This window comes from Larimichthys crocea, chromosome XIX (assembly GCF_000972845.2).
Source record: "Larimichthys crocea isolate SSNF chromosome XIX, L_crocea_2.0, whole genome shotgun sequence".
In the NCBI taxonomy this organism is placed as follows: Eukaryota; Metazoa; Chordata; class Actinopteri; family Sciaenidae; genus Larimichthys; species Larimichthys crocea.
Genome location: NC_040029.1, coordinates 6,920,782 through 6,938,696, shown reverse-complemented (window position 1 = coordinate 6,938,696; position 17,915 = coordinate 6,920,782). Strand labels below are relative to the sequence as shown.

The window sequence follows — 17,915 nt, the reverse complement described above, 5'->3', positions numbered from 1 at the left end:
TTAATTTGTTTATTGTATCATCTATTGAATGTTAGAAAAATGTTCAAGATTATGTGACCAACAACAAAAGATATTTAACTTCTACTATAACACACAAAAAAAGCAAATAATCACATTGAAGAGGCCGGAACCAGAACTTTTTGGTATTTCTTTAACAATTCATCTATTTAATCATTTCAGCTCTGATATTTTGTTAATTGTGGGCACTCAGGGGGGCTGTAAGGGTCTGGATATAAAGCTCATTTAACTGAAATGAAGCTACGTGTTTCCTTGAAGGGATAGTTTGCGTTACTTGAAGTGGGGTTGTGTGAGGTATTACCTAAAGTCAGTGTTACCTGCAGTAGACGGTGGTCAGCATGCCTCTTGGAAAACTAGACAAGAATGGACAGGAAGATCAACAAGGAAGCTAACAAGTGCAAGCTTGGCGCCACAGCAAAATTATTAAATATTTTAGCAATTTTTGCAAATAGAATTTTTTGTTTTTGCTATATTTAGAATATTACAACATAGATTGATGTGAATGTTTGTTTCCCATTTTAAATGGCCGTCTGACGGTGAGGTCAATCGGTGAAAGTATTCTTAATATATGTACCTGTATATTTTGTTGCTGCTTCTCCAAACTGGGGGCTTCCCGACCCCCATCTACACTATGAATTTAATGACTTTGCATCAACAACAACCCATAATTCAAAGACAACACAGACAAGAAGCAAATCCTCACGTCTGAGAACCTAAAACAGGGTTTGTTCCACAATTTTGGACAATAAGCGGCTTAAATTATTCGATTTTTCTGTCAGAATCCGTTAAACTCACAGAAGGCCCAACAAGTTTGTTTATTGCAGTGGGTGAACAAAAATGGGACTTTTGATGATGTTGCCTTCGGTGTGGTTATTCCCTCAGCCGCTCTGGTGAAGCTGCTCTGTATTAGCTGTAAAGATCTGCTTTGAGAGGCTGTTGGTAAACAGTAAGTGATCCCTTGACACAGGTAAACTGCAGCCCACATCTTTGCTTGGTAGATTTTTGAAAATGGCGATCCATCATTCATCATCTTTTAAAGTCGTTTTGTTTCTAAAATCCATTCAAATTGTGCAACAGGGACTTGGCTGTCTAATGAGTTGGATCTTTTACCAGCATGTTTGGTGTCCTCTCCGGCATATGAAGACCAGCACATGTATTTACCAGCCACAATGAACTAAAGCAGTTGGCTGGTGTCAGGTTTATTTTGGGTGTTGGAAAGAATCCTGTCTACTTCTGTGACCGTGGCCTGATACTGTCACCGCACACTTGTTATTCGCTCACGTTATTTTACATAGAAGGTGTGCGTTAGCTTCAGAGATGTGCGACTGAAGATCCTCACAGTAGGTACTTCCACAGCAGCTTTTACTGATGATTCATCCACTGGTTTTGTCAAACTTATGTTTGATAGGACCCACTACTGTTGCTCTTTTGTAGGTGACACATTTGAAATGTTTCCTTGCAGGTATTTTTCAGGCTTTCCCCAATGTTTTTGGGCACTGCGCTGCCTCTCATGGCAGAGGCATAAACATCCAAATGTTTACTTTTAGTCCTTCAATGTTCCTGTTTTTTGGTCAGGAATTGGGTGAACAAAGAAACACCACATTTGTCCATTATGTGAAAACATCACAGTGGCATAAATGGGGTTTTTTTCCATCACAAAAGATGAAAAAATATAAGGAAGAATGATTTGAGAACATTTGGGATAATTTTCCAGCTTTCCTTCCGTCAATGCAGCAGGTTTCCTTCCGGTCAAGATGCGAAGCTAACTAAAACAGAGCTTAACTCACATCATATCGTGCTTTAGTGGATCATAAACTGCAGAAGCACCGGTTTGAGTTGAGACCAAACATCAGTTTTTAAGCCACGACAAAGAAGACCAAAATGTGTCCGACAGCAGACTTTATTTCAAGCCAAGCAGTTGCTGATCACTTGCAGGTCCTGCAGGAGTGAGGAGTCAGCAGTCGGTCAAAAAGCCAATTCCGACTACCGAGATCAACTTCCAGCCGTGCTGGGTTAAATTTACACTTCCGTGCTGATTTAGTTTTCAGTAACGTTCTCATTAAGGCGAGGAAGAAAGGAGAGAGAGAGACAGTGACGAGTCAGAATTTTTTTTTGTAGCTGAGCAATTTTAATTATGACTCGATCAAAATATAAGACAGCGTTATGTGGTTCATTTGAATTTCAAGCACTTTTTAAGCACTTTGTTAAAAAGGGGAGGACATTTTCAAGGTATTCCAGCCCTTGAATTTATGAATACTGCTGCACCAGCTGCTATAACAAAACAAAATGATGAAATGATGTATTGATTATCTGATTGTTTTTAATTGATATGGATGAAAGAATTCCACTGTGGTGTAGCACAATGGCGTGGGAGGATTTGACTTGATTTCATGTTTGCAAGCTTGTAAAACCTGCAGCAAAACCTTCCTCAAGGAGCTGCTAACCCACCAAAAAAAAAAAAAAGAATCATGTGTGTGTCTTGTCAGTGGAGCATTTCAGTGAGCAATGGCTTCCTTTCTTCTTCTGAGTCAGGAATAAATTTGCAGTAGGAGAACTGAACCTTTTGTAATATTTCCGCATAAAAGCGTCGAGTTAAATGCAAAATATTATCGGTTTTCAGGAGCCTCAGTCGAGGAATATTGAATGATGTGCCGTTTCAAATGAGTGCTGCAACATGTAATATCACATATAAAGGAGGATTTGTGCTCTGGAGTTGAAGTCTCTCCTCTAACGTTGTTGTTTTCTGTCTGCAGTCCCAGCGGCTCGTTGCTGTCCAGCTTGGAGCAGGTGAAGACCTACCTGCTGACAGATGGAACCTGCAAATGCGGCCTGGAGTGCCCACTCATCCTCCACAAGGTAATTTTTATTTTTTTGGTCCTGATTCATTTAAAAACGCAGCAGAGATTTCACAGCTGCCTCTTAACCGAGCTCCAGAATATTGAAGTTCCAGTCTACAGATGAAATTAAAACAACGTTGTCCAAAAAATTGGAGCTAAAACACGGGATTTAAAAACTGTCAGTCAGTCCGAGCATTGGCAGGTGGTGTGTCTGCACTAGAAATGTCGATGTTGGTGATCACTTTTATAACAAGCTGTATTTATCAGCTGAGGAAAAAGATGTGGACCAAATGTTATTTCAAGCGTGCAGCAGCAGATGACGTCAAGCAGGATTTTGGTTTAGTTTGGGGAATCATGCATCTTATCCCGTCCCTGCTGTTTGGAGACACAGGTTGAAGTGAAGTGTAACACTTGAAGATTTCCTGTTTCTTTAGGAATGCATAGCTACTCGTTGTCTTGTTTTAATCAATGCCGTATGTTTGATTGATCCATTTAAGTGAAGACAAATGGGGAAACAATTAATTTGACATTCCATTAAGCCTCATACAATTTTAAGCTTTATTAATTACTTTTAAAGGAATTAAATGCCATTTAACTGTTTGTTCCATTTGGTTATTGCTTGGAAAGTTTTCCACTTATTACCGAGTTGCTGCGAGTCACTGAGATTGAGTGCGAGCTAAATGCCTCTTCAGACTGCGTGATATTTTAATTCAGAGCAGACACAATCAGCTCTCAACGTGTGTCCCGGCCTCAAGATAGGACACATTACTTGTTTGACATTCGTTACTGCAGCTCGGAGGGAAGGAGGGAAAAAGGATAGAGGGAGGAATGAGGAGGAAGTAAACACGTCTGTGAGGAGGAAATGGTGTGTCACTAGTCAAACCCAAGGTGAAAACAACTTCTGACAGGCTTTTGTTAAAGTGATGCTTTTGTTTTTGTTGAGATGGTCTTTTGAGTATCAAAAAGTCAACCGTCAGCTTGAGAGGTGGCTGTAAAAAAATAAAGTTTTGTCCTTCACACAGCACGGTGGCCGTGGTCAGCTTGAATTAATGCCAGTTTGAATGAATTGTGACCCCTTTTCACAATGGAAATTTTTATAAAAACGTCCAAAGAAAGCTCTCAAACCACCATAAAATCACTTCCTCCACTCCTGTTCCACACGCTCAGCATGTATTATATGATTTCAAGCTGATCACTTCGGCTGATCTCTGTGAAGGTCCAAACAAATACAAATGTCTGAGGCGTCCTGTGTATCACATTACATCGGGTAATCCAGACGATTATCTTTCTTGAAGCTAAATTTGTCCCCAACACACAACGTCTGTCGGATCAGGCCATTATCAGGCTGATATCGTCTCATCTGGGGAGAAATGTTGACTTCTCTGCTCTATTATTCATGTTTTGATAAAGCAGATGTACACGCCACAAACCCAAAACATTTGTACTGAAACATCCCCATTAAATTGTCTCTCTCAACATTTTACCATCTAAACAGGTATCTTCATATATAATTAAAGATTTTGAGTTTTTAAGTTGTGGGTCTGTTCAAATCACCTGTGTTTTTCATCAGGTGTTCAACTTCGACCCAGGGGCAGCTGTCAAGCAGAGGACGGCGGAGGACGTGAAAGCAGATGAAGACGTCACCAAACTCTGCATTCACAAGAGGAAGCTTCTGGCTGTGGCCACACTGCACAAGAGCATGGAGACACACCCACCTCTGACGCTCACCAGCCCAGGGGGAGGTACGAGTACATACAAATCCAATTATTTGAACTAAAAAATCAACATATAATGTCCAGAGGTTTTTAGTCCTCATATCTGTGGTAAGTTAGTATGTGTCCCTTCTGAAAGAAATGCCAGCAACCAGTCAAGTGTTGGTGAAATTTGGCTGATTTTGGTTTTCAGAAATGCAAAGTTTGGATTGTTTTTGGTTTAGTTGGTCAGTTAAATACTGATTTTTAACTAGTTTATCTCACCACCCACTGTGCCCCGCAGATAACAATGACTTTCCTGCCCTGCCTAATACTTTGTTAGTACTGATGTAACTCAAATGTGTTTTTGGCCTTAAGGTACATCATCTGTGGTCACTGCGCATTCCAACACTCAACGAGCAATAAGGACTAAACCCCATGATGGCCTGCCCAATGCTGCTGGCCCAGACTGCAAGAATCCTTTCAAGATGATGATGGCAGTCGGACAGCAGCAGCAAAGGCTGTATCCACCCCAGGAGATGGGTGGAGCCCAGCAACCAGAGCTCTACTCTGGGTACCCCAGGCCACAGAGGCTTGGCAGTGGGGAGCCGGGCCCCAAATCCCCTTACCGGGTTGGGTATGGAGGCATGCTGAGTCCACCTCCCTCCAGTGCTAAGCTGTATGGAGATGGCTCACAGTCTCCCAGTGCAGACACTCTAGGCAGCCCTGAGGGCTTTCCAAGGACCAATCCTTGTGGGTTTCCAGGAGCCGGCAGTCCCGGTTCAGCCTCCATCCACGGGAACACTAGGACGCCTCTTTCCCCACCCAGTGTATTGCTCCATGGCTCCCCCGTGAGCCAGCCATCCTGCGCCATGACAGGGAGGACTAGCACGCCCCTCTCCCCGACGGCCACTGCCAAAAGCCCTGTCATGAACATGAACATGCCCCGGGGGAACTTCCCCCCTGGTATGGATATGCCTCGTGCAGCATTTCATCATAAAACACAGCCCCCAGTGCATCCCGTACCACCTGCTTCATCCATACCACCATCCTGTGCCCTTCAGAAAAGGCAGTTGACCTCTGAAAAAGACCCCTTAGGCATCCTGGACCCCATCCCCAACAAGCCAGTCAGCCAGCCCCCCACCAATGCCCAAAACCCCTCCAACTTCCAGCCTAACATCCACTCTCAGGTACCAATGATGAATGTAAACATACCCCCTCCCGCCATTGTTCCCTTGCCAAGCAACTTACCTTTACCCACAGTGAAGCCTGGGCCTGTGGGGCATGGCGGCCATGTTCAAAGGACTCAACAGGGTGGTCCGGCTTCCTCAATGTCCCCCTCCCCTGTCACTTCCCCTGTCCACATGGCCGGGCCTGCCCTCGGGAGAATGGAGGCCTCCCCTCATCGCTCACGCTCTTCCTCCACCTCCTCTGACCACGGGAACTTTGCAATGCCCTCGGGGCACCAGGCCCCATGTGGCACCATGAAGGTCCCACCTCGTTCCCCCAGGTCGGCTATGGGTTCTCCCAGGCCAGCCATGCCCTCCAGCCCCTCCACCAACAAAAATGACCCACTCCACCAGTACAAAGACTCCCAACTGCTGCCCGGGATGGGGAACTCAATTGGCACCCAGCAGCACAGCAACCCCATGTACTCACCCACCTCTTCCTCCTCGTCATCTTCTTCTCTGGCAACCCCCAGCGCTTCCCAGAAGGGCCACCCAGGACTCCTGGGCATGCCCCTCAATCAGATCCTCAACCAACAGAATGCAGCTTCCTTCCCCGCCAGCAGTCTCTTGTCAGCCGCAGCCAAAGCACAGCTAGCAAATCAAAACAAACTCAGCGCTGCTGGCAACAGCACTGCTGGCATGGCTGGTGGTGGTGTTGGTATGGCAGGCATGGGGACAGGTGGAGGAGGTAACGGCGGAGGTGGCGGGCACCCTGGCTCTATGGGCGGCCCTCGAGGCATGGAAGGACACAGCACTTTAAACCCAATGCTCCCGCCAAACTCCACCATGCTGCTCAACACTCCTGAGGGCCAGAGCGGTCGGGCGGCTCTTAGAGACAAGCTCATGGCCCAGCAGAGGGACCCCATGCGCAAACGGAGGCAGTCGTCAGGCAGCACCACTGTAAACCACGACAACAGTAACAACATGGTCTACAACATGCTTAACAAACGAGGCATGGGAGGACCCCACATGCCAGGACCAAGCGCCACTGAGCAACTGCGAAAAGTGGGCCGACTTGGAAACCTTCCCCCAAACACATCCATGGCTCAGCTCCTTCAGTCCATGAGCTGCCAGAGCTCCCACAACCTGGCCGGGAACAGCCATCGCCCAGGTCTTAGCCCCGGCCAAGGGCCCGGTCCGCAAGGAGCTGCACAGCTGCACTACAACGACAGCACAGGTATGGTCACTGGTGGCCCACAGCAGAGCCTCCTAGCTCAGCAGAGACTGCGCGGTCCAGGAGATGCCATGCAGCACTGCCAGACCATGGACACCTCTGGGGGCCATCTGGGCTCTCGTCCAGGCCAGTTCCCTGATATGATGGCCCAGATGCAGGCCTCCTCTATGAGTAACTGTGGGCCCATGGGGCCAGGAGGAGGTGGACCGGTGGGTCCTGACGGCATGCCGCTGGGACGCCCCAACACTAACCCTCCACCACTGTCCCATCCTGGCCCCCACCCCTCGCAGCAGAACCTCCTTCACGGTATGGGGCGGACTAACTTGGTGGTGATGCCACATGGAGGTGGTGATGGAAGCTGTACACAGACCATCGCTGATACAGGTGAGACCTCAACTCCGCTCAGCAACTGTATGACTAACAAAAATACCACAACCAAGCCTTCGAATCATTTTATAGCGCCGATTTCTGTTTACTAATTTTTAATAGTTAACCTATATATTTCAATTTGAGGCATTTATTTTGTAAAACAATACAATGGAGCCAATATGTTATCATTTAATCTAGGGAAAGGTTATTGCTAATCATGAGCATGACAGTGATTAGAGGCATCTTATTCCCTTAATTATCAATTGATTAAATGGCAATAAAAGTATAAATAAAATGCTAAAAGCTCCTCCGATCATTAATGATTACAAGTGCTCAGCAGCTACTTTAATAATCCCACCTTTTCCATTTATAAAACTTCTAAAAATAATGATTATTTGGTGACATTTCATAGCAACAGACAGCACACACACTGGACAACCTTGGTCCAAACCGACCTCCCTCTGTCTGGATGATGGTGTTGATACCACGCTCAGTTAATGAGCGCATATATCCCCCTTCCCTTCCTTGTGATAAGCTAATGGTTGGATGAAGATGTGGTTTCTATGGTTATGAGCAAACTAAAACCAAAGGATTTAGGTGATAGGCTCCGAGCCTAGACAGTCGGGCTCCTCCAGTATCTCCGAGCTAATGAGCAGGCCCCTCATCTTTGGAAGCTCGGCTAATTGTCAGTCAGCCAGTGTTTCTCTTTGTTTTATTTGTATGCTAGCATCAGTCAATGGTGTAAGAAGATGGAAATGGGATCTGGATCACGCTTTAAGAGAAGCAGCCCAGATAGGGCGCTCTAAAGAGCTTCTCCCAGCTAGCTGGTCGCTATAGTAACGATAGACCCTGAATAGAGACCAGAGTGAAGCCTTTGATGAGGGTTTAGGCCTGTGTGTGTTTGAATGACTGTGTGTGCATGTCTATGACTACTTGTGTATTACAGTGTGTGTGTTTCTGTTTATTTGTGTGCATGTGAATGACTTTGTGTGTGACTGTATGTTTTTATTTTGTGTGTGTGTGTGTGTGTGTGTGTCGGCGCGTTCATGTTCACGTTTGTTTTTAAAGCACTGAAAAGGCCCAGATCTTGTTTTTTTACCCCCCCCTTTCTTGCCTGCTGTGAGACCAGACTATGAGTTTATGTATTCATTGTGCGTGTTGTGTGTCTTCATATGGTTTTTAATGGAGATATCACCAAGGTCTGCTGCAGGCCACCTGTTCTTATCACCAGGTGCTTCGTTATTCTGTATTTTTCCTTCGTCAAGTCATTGAAATTCAGGTGGTCCCGTGTAGGTCAGGAGGTAGCCTATGATGTTTGTCAGCATCCTGCGGGGACGGGAGGAAAACAGTTGTTAAGAGTTGCAGTTTTGACATTTACAATTGTGATATGTCATTTTAATCTGCATATTTGAAGCATGTAGTTGTGTTTTGGCCTCGATCCTGAGTATCTGACTCATCAGAGACATTATCTTAATGTTTAATATAGGTGTGTATGGACACATAGAAATAACAGCAAGGTTTTGTTTCAGCAATACAAAGTTTGATCAGCTTAAATTATTGATATGAATAAAAAGTGAGAATGTGACTCTGGACTCACTGACGGTATAAAGAATGGACGGTGTATCCGTGACGTCACCCACAGGTTTCTTAAGAGACACTTTGAAGCTCAAAAGCACAAAAATGTTGCTCGTCGGCAGCCGAATGACGCCCTGCTGCTCAAACAAGCCATCTGTAATGGCGCCCACCTGCCAATCAAAGCATTGACACTCCGTTAGTCACCATATTTATTTCTTTAAATCCGGAAGTTGTTAATGGTCTCTGTGGACTCTCCTGTGTGGGAATCCTCCAATAACGCACAAAGTATGTGAACACAAGGTTAAAAAGCAAGTACATCATCGGCCTTTGGATTGACGCTGGTTACCTGTTTACTTCCTTGTGGCTGAAGCTGTTTGTAGCTTTGGCCGTGTTATATTTCTCATGATAACTGAACCAACATGCAGGCATATGTGACTCATCACCATATGGAGCACCATAAAAACTCCAACCTGTTGCCTCCTCCTGTTGCTTATGGCTGTTTAGGGTTATATCTATTTTTCTGTCTTTTTGTTTATGTTTACGGTCAGTATTTTGTTAGTATATAAGCCAAACATGTTGAGTACATTTCTTACCTCATTGCTGGCTTGTCATCTTGCATTACAGCAATTAGAAAAAATGTTCTCATGCATGTTGGTTCGTTTTTGGTGATTTCCGAGTGAGTTTTAATCAAAACGCTGCTCTGCGGTGCCTCTAGTGGTTCATCTGTTTTTATTCCAATAAATAAAGAAAGCAATGATAATGTCACAGATGACTAATACGGTGAATTTACTCACCACAGCTCCTCAGAGAAGTCCTTCCACTGTCTCGGGATGCTGGTGGCTAAAGCACATAAGCACTCACGGGCTCTTGGGATAAAAGAATATTCTGTCACCAAATGGCAGATGTTGTGCCTCTGAGTGGCTCTGTAGATTTTCCCATACTTGAAGCTAATTTGGAAGACATGTTAGGGATCTTAAGAGCACTGAAAGCACTTTGAAAGTGGCCTAGTCAGTGGCTTTTTAGCATTAGCCTCTAACCATCTGTTTCTAGACAGCTAGTGCGCTCCCCCCTTCCCATACACACTCTCGCCATTGACAAATACCCCCAAAGTTCATTGTAAACCCCCCAAGACCTCCTGCCACCCAGCTGACCGCCCCCCCACGCCACCAACAATCCCCCAGCAGGCTAAAATCACACCACCGACCCTCGTAACCCCCCCCCTATCCACTCCCCCAACAAGCTTCCTGGCAATGGACAGCACCACCAATCATCACTCGGTTCCCATGGCAACCTCCCCCGGCAACAGCCGTCACTATATCATAGCATTAGTGGAGGATGTGTGTGTGGGGAGGAAAGGGGGGAGGGGGTTGGCCGAGTCGTGGCTCTCAGCGTTAGAGAGCAGAGAGAGAGAGAGAGAGACAGAGAGGAAGAAAGAAAAGAGGAGAAAAAAATGGAGAGCACACACAGCTGCCCTTCAGCTACGTAGCATCGCACCAGCTGCTCCAGTCGCCACTAGTCCACACACACACACACACACACACAAAACACAGTGTTAGGCCTCGGAGATTTGGTATTTGCGTCGGCTTTGTCTGCATAACATTGCTGCCGGGCCTTCTCTTCATTCATTGATACATCTGTGGCCTTGATATACGTTGTACATGTTCCGTCCTTGTACACTTTGCTAACAAGTCTGTCTGTACCACGCATTTGGCAACGTGTCCGTCTGTTAGTTTTAAGTGCAACAGATCGTTAACATGCAACTTTTTTTAAATTTTTCTATTGTGGAAGTCTGCTGAGAAACAACTCGCCCAGTTTTGACATTCATTTCCTGAGCGTGCGCAGTAAATTTGAAAAGGTGAAGTGCTCTACAGAGATGAGTATTGTGTGGTACAATGGCACCAGCTGAGAAAGTAGTAGTTGCATTATTTTCTGAAAGTTACAATTTCATAATATTCACACTTGGGGATTTAAATTGAATCTATTTGGGCTGCCCACCCAAATAGATCGTCTTCCACACAACAAGGTTTTGTGATATTTTCGTGTCTGTTGTTTGAAAAATCGTGAATTGAAACGAAACAATTACCATAACAATTATGTTCTGGTAACCTTAGAATGAGTCCACCGTGTTTCTATAGCCAAGAACAACCAAACACTGACGCTAGACGCTAGATAACACTTCTTCACACCTCGTACAGGTGGGCGATTGGTAGGGGCAGCACCATTAGATGCCAAATCCAACACACCTAGCCTTTAAATGTGTGCTTATTGGGAAACACAGTTTAAGAAATATTCTAATATTCATTGAAACTTTGAGACCGAGGGAACATTGTACGATTTGAACTCCATCATTCTTTTCCTTCTCTACTGTCAGCTAAAGCTACAGAGGTGCTGCTCTGACATCCACCTGACACACATTGTATGTCCTTATGCAGGAAACCCCTCATCCCTCGTCTGTGGTATGGGCGGCCTGCAGCCACACGTCACCACCGGCGGAGGTCAGCTGTACCAGCAGCAGGTCCACCAGGGCATGCAGCAGGGGGTGTCCTCCCACCCAGGCTACCAGGGACAGCAGCACTTCTCTGACAACGCACCCTACACAGACAGCAACAACACTAACCCTGGCTCCATGGCCTGCCTCTACCAGAACTACCAGGTGGGATAATGTTCTGATCTCTGTGGCATTTCAGATCATAAACAACTTCTTCGTCATGTTGTGACCTTGCTGTTGTGTCCACAGCAGGGGATGTTGTCGCACCCACAGTTCGGGGAGGGGCAACAGCCCCAAGGCGAGGGGCTTCCATCAGGTTCTGACAGGGGCCCTGGCGGAGGCCCAGAGTCGGTGGACGCCATCTACAGAGCAGTGGTAGACGCTGCCAGCAAGGGCATGCATGTTACCATAACCACCACCGTGAGCGGGACCACACAGGCGAGTCCGGTGCCTGCCCTCAGTGCCATGAGTGCCTTCACTGCCTCCATAGGAGACCCCGTCAACCTCCCGAAAGCAGTTAGCACAGTCCTGCACGGGCACCAGGAAGGGGAGGCGTTAACACAGCAGGCCAGGCCGAGGCAGGTGAGGCTGGGACGAGGTCAGAAGAACATGGATCCAGGGAAAAGCACGCCAGACAACCACGATGCCAACGACTACTTCCGTTCTCCTGGACGTGGGACTCCACGGGGGCAGTGGGACGGGGAGACGCAGCACGGAGGAGGCTTTGACACTCACAGCAACAACAGTGCCTGGGGTGGCGAGGAGTTTCTGGAGTGCTCTACACAAGTAAGGAGTAGTCCCTGCATGGAGCGACCCGCCAGCCTGGCACCTGCCCCACCCTGCCCCACAGAGGGGTCCAACGACCATGGCCTGGCCATGGCCCACGAAAAGGCCTTTCTCGATGATGGCTATCGCTTCAACAACTGTAGTCGGACACCAGCTAACTACAAGGAGCGTCTGGAGCAAACGGTGGAGCGTTGCGCCCACATCAACGGCGTCACCCCCCATTTCAACACCCGGGGTTACGGAGAAGTCCTCGGCCCTCCACGGCAAGAGCTGACGGGGGACGACCAGTCACCCAGCTCCTCCACTAGCCTGGAAGGACCTCTGGCCACAGCCAAAGACTACAGCCACTACAACGGCCACTTCAATGGTATGGCGCCCAGCCCCTCGGACACAAAGAGCCTGAGCAGCGAGGAGGACCTGCGGCAGCCGGACTCGCCCTCCTCAGAGCTGCTACACTACCGGTCCAGGACCTTCAACATGGGAGAGCTGGTCTGGGGCCAGCTGAAGGGCTTTCCACCCTGGCCTGCCAAGCTGGCCGGGGACGAACAAGTGCACAGCGCTGCTATGCAGCTGCGAGAGCAGGCCAAGGTGAGACACCCGTCTGTGACCACCTGTCATCATTTTACCGGCCAACATGAAGTTTCAGAATAGATAGGACTGCAGTGTTTTCAGTGGCTGCTACTGCAGACTGACAAAAGCCAGCAATGTTCCCCGTAAAAGTTTTATAAAGTGAATTGTCTTATTTTTCCAGTGTAAGATGGACGATCGCCAGAAAGTCAAGATGACAGAATAAGTTGTATTTGACTGCAACCAAGTTTCCCCAGATGGAAACCTATTGCAACACTGAAAAGTCACAAGGAAACAAGCATTTTTGTCCGCTGTCCATAATGACAGATGGATTCAAAACGCTCCAAACACTTAACGCCACTTTACCTGCCAAATCAGCGTTTCAGAATAGACGAGGTCCACCGACTGGTGACTGCCAAATAAACTGGTAGACAGTACAACAAATTCGCCACAATTTTCTGCCGTTTGGTGGTCTGTTAGCAAACAGTCCTCAGTGTACTCAAATGTTTTCTCTTGTCTCCATCCAGGTAGAGCCAGAGAAACTAAAAACACTAACTCACGACTTAGAGGCACTTGACCGAGCCGCCAAAAGAGGCCTGAAGTAAGTAAACCCGACGAACTTATTGTTGTTTTTAGTAAATAAAGAGATGAGTAGGATAGACTGTTGGACAGATTTGGTGGATTGAAACATTTTTGACGAATCAGACAAAACAAAAAACAATCCCTCCAAAATTTTCTTCTGAAAATTACTCTGACATGAACAAGAGTCTCAGCTTTCCAGTCAGAACAATTTATTTAATTCCAACACCAGTATGTAGAAATATTCAATTACAGCATGTGAGAGGTCAAGCGAGTTTATGACATACATGTTTTAGTGACACAGAAACATACTAAACATTACCACCAGTACCACAGTGATCAGATCAGTTCAATGATGTTTGAAGTTTATCAAGGTTAGCATTGACACCTAGTGGTTAACATGGTGTCTTGGCTCGCTGTGTGTCTGTGTGCTTCTGTGTAAATAATTAAAAATGTAAATGTCGTCCAACAGACCGGTGAAACTGAATAATCACTTGGAAGCTGCTATCCACGAGGCCATGAGTGAGCTGGATAAGATGTCGGGCACAGTGAGTATTAACCCCGAGAGAGATGAAGAAAAGCATTACTTTTAATCTACCTGTCGTCAGCATGATGATGTCTGTGTCTGTCCGCCATCAGATCCCATCGAGGGATCGTCAGGTGAAGCTCCCCAAGCCTAAGAGGAGGAAGATATCCAGATAACATTGAATGTGTCGGCCCAAGAACGTCCTCAAAGCCTTTCGGAGACTTCGTCCGTTCAGCCTTGATGCGATCTGAGCTCTCTAACAGGTGCTACACATGGACTTTCAGTGGTACATCCATGATATATCAACTTGACTTAAATGACTGACCACAGAAGGTGCTGGAAAATCCAATCACCAATACAGTTTTAACTGTAGAAGATGGAAAAAAGAGAAAAAAACAGAGAAAAACGTCAAAAACGGTTGCAATTTGTCTACAGCTCACTGAATTAACTATTTTTTTCTAGTATAAGATAGTAAAACAAACAAAAAAAGCTACAAGCATTACCTTACATATTTAAGAAAAATAGACAGTCCAAATATTTCTGATACATTTTCAATATGTATATAGATAATCCTGAAATTTCATGCTATTAAGAATTGTATGTAAATATTGTACAATGTCATGTACAAGCATACCTAATGCACATTTTATCTTTTATTGTACAAAAACAAAGCAGAAGTGTACCAATGTCTTGGTTTCTATTCAGAAGTGCGGTTGCATACGAACCGCATGCATAGGATAAATAAGAATACAGCCTAAAGCTTTTATATGACGAACTGTAAGACGTGCTGTTTTTTTGTTTGTTTTTTGTTTGTTTGTTCGTTTTGTTTTATTTTGTAAGGGAACAGCAGTGGAACAGGCATGAGTATATGAGTTCTCCATTACAAACCAGTTCAAGTGTTCATTAGTATTGGGGAAACAAACTAACAAAAAAGACGAAAAAAACAATACAGAATGAACTTTACCAGCAGAAAGTGTTCAACGTTCTCCCCCCGGAGTAAGGCGGGGAAATGACGAGCGAGCGAGCGAGCGGCCGGACGAATGTTGGTAAATCTTCATCTGCTCCACCAGCTCCGGTTGGCAGGTGGTTTATTTCTTTCTGTCTTTGTTTTTTTTGGGGGTTTACCAATCTTTGTGACTGGCAGACAGACAAAAGGAAGTTGGTTACCTGCCGATTCAAGAAGGAAAAATCCACCTTGAGGCACTTTGAGCTGTGATTTTGTGTCGAAGCAGTGTCCAGCGCCCTCATGAGTTAGTCAAGCGACAGAAATAATTCGTTCACTGGGTGCAGTTTCTGAAAAACAAGGATGAAGCAGCTTTCTCTGTTAAAAAACCTTAAAAGTTTGGCAAGGTGCATGAAAAATTACCAAATCTGGGCTCTACCTTGCCTGTTTTTTTTTTTAGCTTTTAATTGACCAAATAATTGATTGATTCCTCAAAAATCCTATCACTTTTATCCTTTTTGTTACTGGTTTTATGATAAGCACCATTTGTGTTTACAAACTGCTCTGTAAGTCAGAAGAAGTGGACCCTGAACGCGACATAAAATCACCACTAAGATTTTCTGGGGTGGATTTTTCCTTCAACTACAACCACGAGTCACAGGCTGCATCGACGAATTTTGTCATTTGGTTGTTGTGATTATGTTCTCATGCTCGTTTGTACAGTTTCTTTTCTCTCTCCATGACTGTAGTCGTTTCTTGCCACAACGATAGCTTTAGGTAGAGTAACCAACCTCAGAGGCAGAGTCTAGATTATCATGAGGAACACTAACTCGAGCGGTGGAAGCATTTCTCTCATTTTAGGGGCCTTGTGTTTTGTTTTTTGTTTTTTTGCTTATTGATGTAAATTATTTATGTACAGTACTCCATATTTATTTTAAGCTTTACAAATATGCTAGATGGCAATAATACTACCAAGAGTTGAGAACTCAAGCCTTATATGTGTATATGTATGTTTGTTTTTTTAACAGTGAATAGATATGTATTCAGAGTCCATTACAAAGGTCATGTTCATTTAAGAAGTGAGCATTACAGATAACACTCTTTCTTTTTTTTACAGTGAGGTTTTCTGATCTCTTTTTGTTACACAATGTGTCATGGATTTCTTCGTTAAAAGGAGAGAAAACGTCATGACGTCTGCCGACGAGACCATACTATTTATGAATATGCACATCCGAGAAGGCAGACGAGCGGTTTAACACTACTAGCTATCGAAATCATCACTTGATGAGTCTTAACGATGATGCACACTATTGGAAAACTCTGGATCAACTCACACAGCTGCTCCTCCAGATCAAAAAACCAACTGACTGACCGACGACCTGAAATCACTACAGAATTATCAAGTGCAATATACCAATCGACGGCAACGATCAACAGCTCACAAACACTGCATCTCTTCATTGTTTCGTACACACTTGGGACTGTAATTAGTTACAAATACTCTCCACTGACGTGCTCATCTTCATCATGTCCTAACCTAAGAGCCATGAAGTAGTAATTTATTTGTAGCTTTACCTGTTTGTGTTTTGTTTTGTTTTTTTACACACAGCTGTTACACCCAGACTAAATCTAAACTTAAAAATGCCGCAAATGACTTTTCAATCAGAATGACACGACTTTATAAAGAGATTTTCTTTCTGTAAACGCCGTTATTAAAACGTATCCACCCTTTTACGTCAAACTCCATGAGTCACAGCCAAGTAAACAATTTCATCTTCACGTGTACACACTTTTGAGAACCTTTAAACTTTAAGTTGTACTGTACTTATTACAAAACGTTTCTTTTTTTTTTCTTTATTTGCCGTGTGCGCACAGAAAAACTGGAGGACATTTTGGAAAAAGCACTGAAAAATATCAGTATTTAAAGGTAAATATTACACATCCTGGAAACCCTTAAGAACTTGTTGGAAGAAATGTCCCCGTTTTTCAGTGCACACACTTTCAAGGAACCTCAAAGTTGACTTTTTACTGTAAATCCGTGGCGAGGAAATCCTCCGGCCGTTTTTCAAAATGTGACGTTCGGTGTCGAGAACACTCTTTCGGTAAAGTTCATTCTGCCTTCCCCCCTTCCCCTTTATCCCCCTTCCTGTTTTTTGTGCAATGACATGCAGGAACCCGGTCTCACGTTGGGAACCCATGTGTTATGGATCTGTTATATCAGTTTCATGTTATTTGTGGTCAAGAGTTCAAAGCATTTTTTGTGTTTGAGGTGGTCTGTGCAGTCTATTTTTTATTTTATTTTCCTCCTCCTCGCCTGTGATTGTGTGTGTGTGTTGAGGTGTGAGTGATTTTTATTTTATTTTTCCTCTTTTATTTTGGTGTTTGTTTTCTGCTCTTTTGAATCTCATTTCTCTTTTCCACCCTTTCGTTGTCAGTATTTGATTTTTTTCAACTTGTAATTAAGTATATATTTTCTCACTAATATATACTTTACAAAAAATAGACTTGCGTGAAGTATGATGTGCACTTGATTGCTCTTGTTTATTTTTCTTTTTTGCATTAATGTGGGCTAGGGATAGTTTGTCAGAGTCCATTATTTTGAGATTGTTTGGACTTTTTTTTTTTAATGGTTTGATGTAAGCAGCATTTTTTGTAAATATTGTGAAACATTACAGGTCATGCAGTGATGTAACATTTTGAACAATGTTGCACAGATGTTTAAGATATTAAAAACATGGTCACTCTTACTTGAATAATCTGGTGTGTAACGTGTATTTCTGCTCCCCGTTTCTTCCTTCTTCCTGATTTATATTAATTATTTTAAATTAAAGTGTTTGCACACTGACATCTAGTGCTCAGATAGGAGAGCACACTTTTAACAGAGGAAAAATACACAAACACACATTTATTTAATGAACAAATTACTGTACAGACAGATAATGACTATATTATGTCATTCAAGCATGAATTTATGCCTAAACGTGGCAGAACTTTTACTCACAAAACACTCTTTCTCCCTGATCATCTCCAGGTCTATTTACTAGCTGTTCCAGAGCTCTCGCTTACATCACATGGTCTTCATCAGGAGGTAAAGTCACTGCCCACTTGTCATGATTAAAACATTTCGAAGTTG

General features: G+C 44.4%; 1 protein-coding gene across 3 annotated transcripts in view; it reads left to right on the top strand.

The window, feature by feature from the left end:
• Positions 1-17,915, top strand: part of mbd5 (methyl-CpG binding domain protein 5) — a 25,509-nt gene extending 7,594 nt beyond the window's left edge. Inside the window, exons 3-11 of one of the 3 annotated variants that reach the window (XR_003464286.1) lie at positions 2,772-2,874; positions 4,426-4,597; positions 4,925-7,333; positions 11,326-11,546; positions 11,631-12,755; positions 13,262-13,335; positions 13,786-13,861; positions 13,953-14,102; positions 17,814-17,915. Coding sequence is in view for 1 of the 3 variants with exons in the window: in XM_027291794.1 (XP_027147595.1) it covers positions 2,772-2,874; positions 4,426-4,597; positions 4,925-7,333; positions 11,326-11,546; positions 11,631-12,755; positions 13,262-13,335; positions 13,786-13,861; positions 13,953-14,015 (4,243 nt within the window). In the remaining 2 variants the exon portion in view is untranslated. Of the gene's footprint in view, positions 1-2,771; positions 2,875-4,425; positions 4,598-4,924; positions 7,334-11,325; positions 11,547-11,630; positions 12,756-13,261; positions 13,336-13,785; positions 13,862-13,952; positions 17,539-17,813 lie in introns of those variants that run through there. The other 2 variants (XR_003464287.1, XM_027291794.1) reach the window with 2 other exon arrangements.